Source organism: Pterocles gutturalis, unplaced genomic scaffold (genome assembly GCF_000699245.1).
Source record: "Pterocles gutturalis isolate BGI_N339 unplaced genomic scaffold, ASM69924v1 scaffold16701, whole genome shotgun sequence".
Taxonomy (NCBI): Eukaryota; Metazoa; Chordata; class Aves; order Pterocliformes; family Pteroclidae; genus Pterocles; species Pterocles gutturalis.
In genome coordinates this window covers 3,783-4,829 of record NW_010103346.1, presented here as the reverse complement: position 1 = coordinate 4,829, position 1,047 = coordinate 3,783, and the positions used below count along the sequence as shown (strand labels likewise).

General features: G+C 56.1%; 1 protein-coding gene across 1 annotated transcript in view; it reads left to right on the top strand.

Annotated features, from left to right (window-relative positions):
- Window positions 1–1,047, top strand: part of LOC104471366 (choline transporter-like protein 2) — a gene marked incomplete at its 5' end in the record, with an annotated part of 4,870 nt that overhangs the window by 2,095 nt on the left and 1,728 nt on the right. Inside the window, 3 exon segments of the mRNA XM_010086693.1 lie at window positions 1–53; window positions 518–621; window positions 1,020–1,047. The exon segment at window positions 1–53 is cut by the window's left edge and continues 14 nt beyond it. Of these exon segments, the coding sequence (XP_010084995.1) occupies window positions 1–53; window positions 518–621; window positions 1,020–1,047 (185 nt within the window).

Below are 1,047 nucleotides of genomic sequence, written 5' to 3'. Positions count from 1 at the left end.
CATCGTCCAAGTCATCAGGGTCACCCTGGAGTATCTGGATCACCGGTTAAAAGGTACCGGAGCTGGAACGGGGAATGAGGGGATGAACGAGGTTGGCTGCTTCTGCTTTCCTCGGTGCCAGAGCTCCTGGCGAAAATCCAGGAGAATAATTTCAGTATTTCGGTAGAGAATCGAGATTTTCCTTTTAGGATCCCATAGGCGTCTCTTGCTCCAAGAGACGTTTCACGGGGTGGGAGCCAAGGGACGCACCATGGCTGTCACCACGGTCCTGGGTGTCCGTCCGGGTGCTGGGGGAGTCTGCGTCTGGCCGTACGACTATTGATCGGGAAACGTAGAGCGAGCGAGGGTGGGAAGAACCCGCGAGGCTCCATCCCGCCCTCGTGGGGAGGCTGAAAACAGGGCGTGGGGGGGGGAAACCGGGGCAGCGGGATGTCTCGTTGGGGACCTTGAAGTTGGTTCTGTAAGGAAAGGCGTCTGTGGGTTTGGCTGCTCACCCTCTCCCGTGGCGTTCCTCCAGCGGCAGACAATAAGTTTGCCAAGTTCCTCCTGAGCTGCCTCAAGTGCTGCTTCTGGTGCCTGGAAAAATTCATCAAATTCCTCAACAGAAACGCGTACATCATGGTAAGAGACGCCCAGCGGTGATGCCCAAGGGGTCCCGGCTACGGTGGGGGGGTCCCGGCACTCCCAGAGCTTTTTTGGGGGGCTGTTGAGAACCGTGTCTCCTGATGTCACGGGAAAATGAAGCTTTTTAGCATTTTCCAGCCGTTTCGCTGGAAAGCCTCAGCCATGTCACTATGACTTTGGGAGGGATTTTCTTGGAGACAGCCGGGGCAGGGGGACTCAGCTCTCGGTGTCCGCCATGCCTGACCTGTCACTGGATGAAGAAACGCCTCCAGGGTGGGATTTATCCGAGTTTTACTCAAAGATGGGATTCATTTCACCCTCTTCTTCGCGGTGAATTCAGCGCAGCTCCGTTTCTCTCTTCTCTGCCCCTTTTTTTCCGGGATTTCCCCCCTCAGATTGCCATCTACGGCACCAACTTCTGCA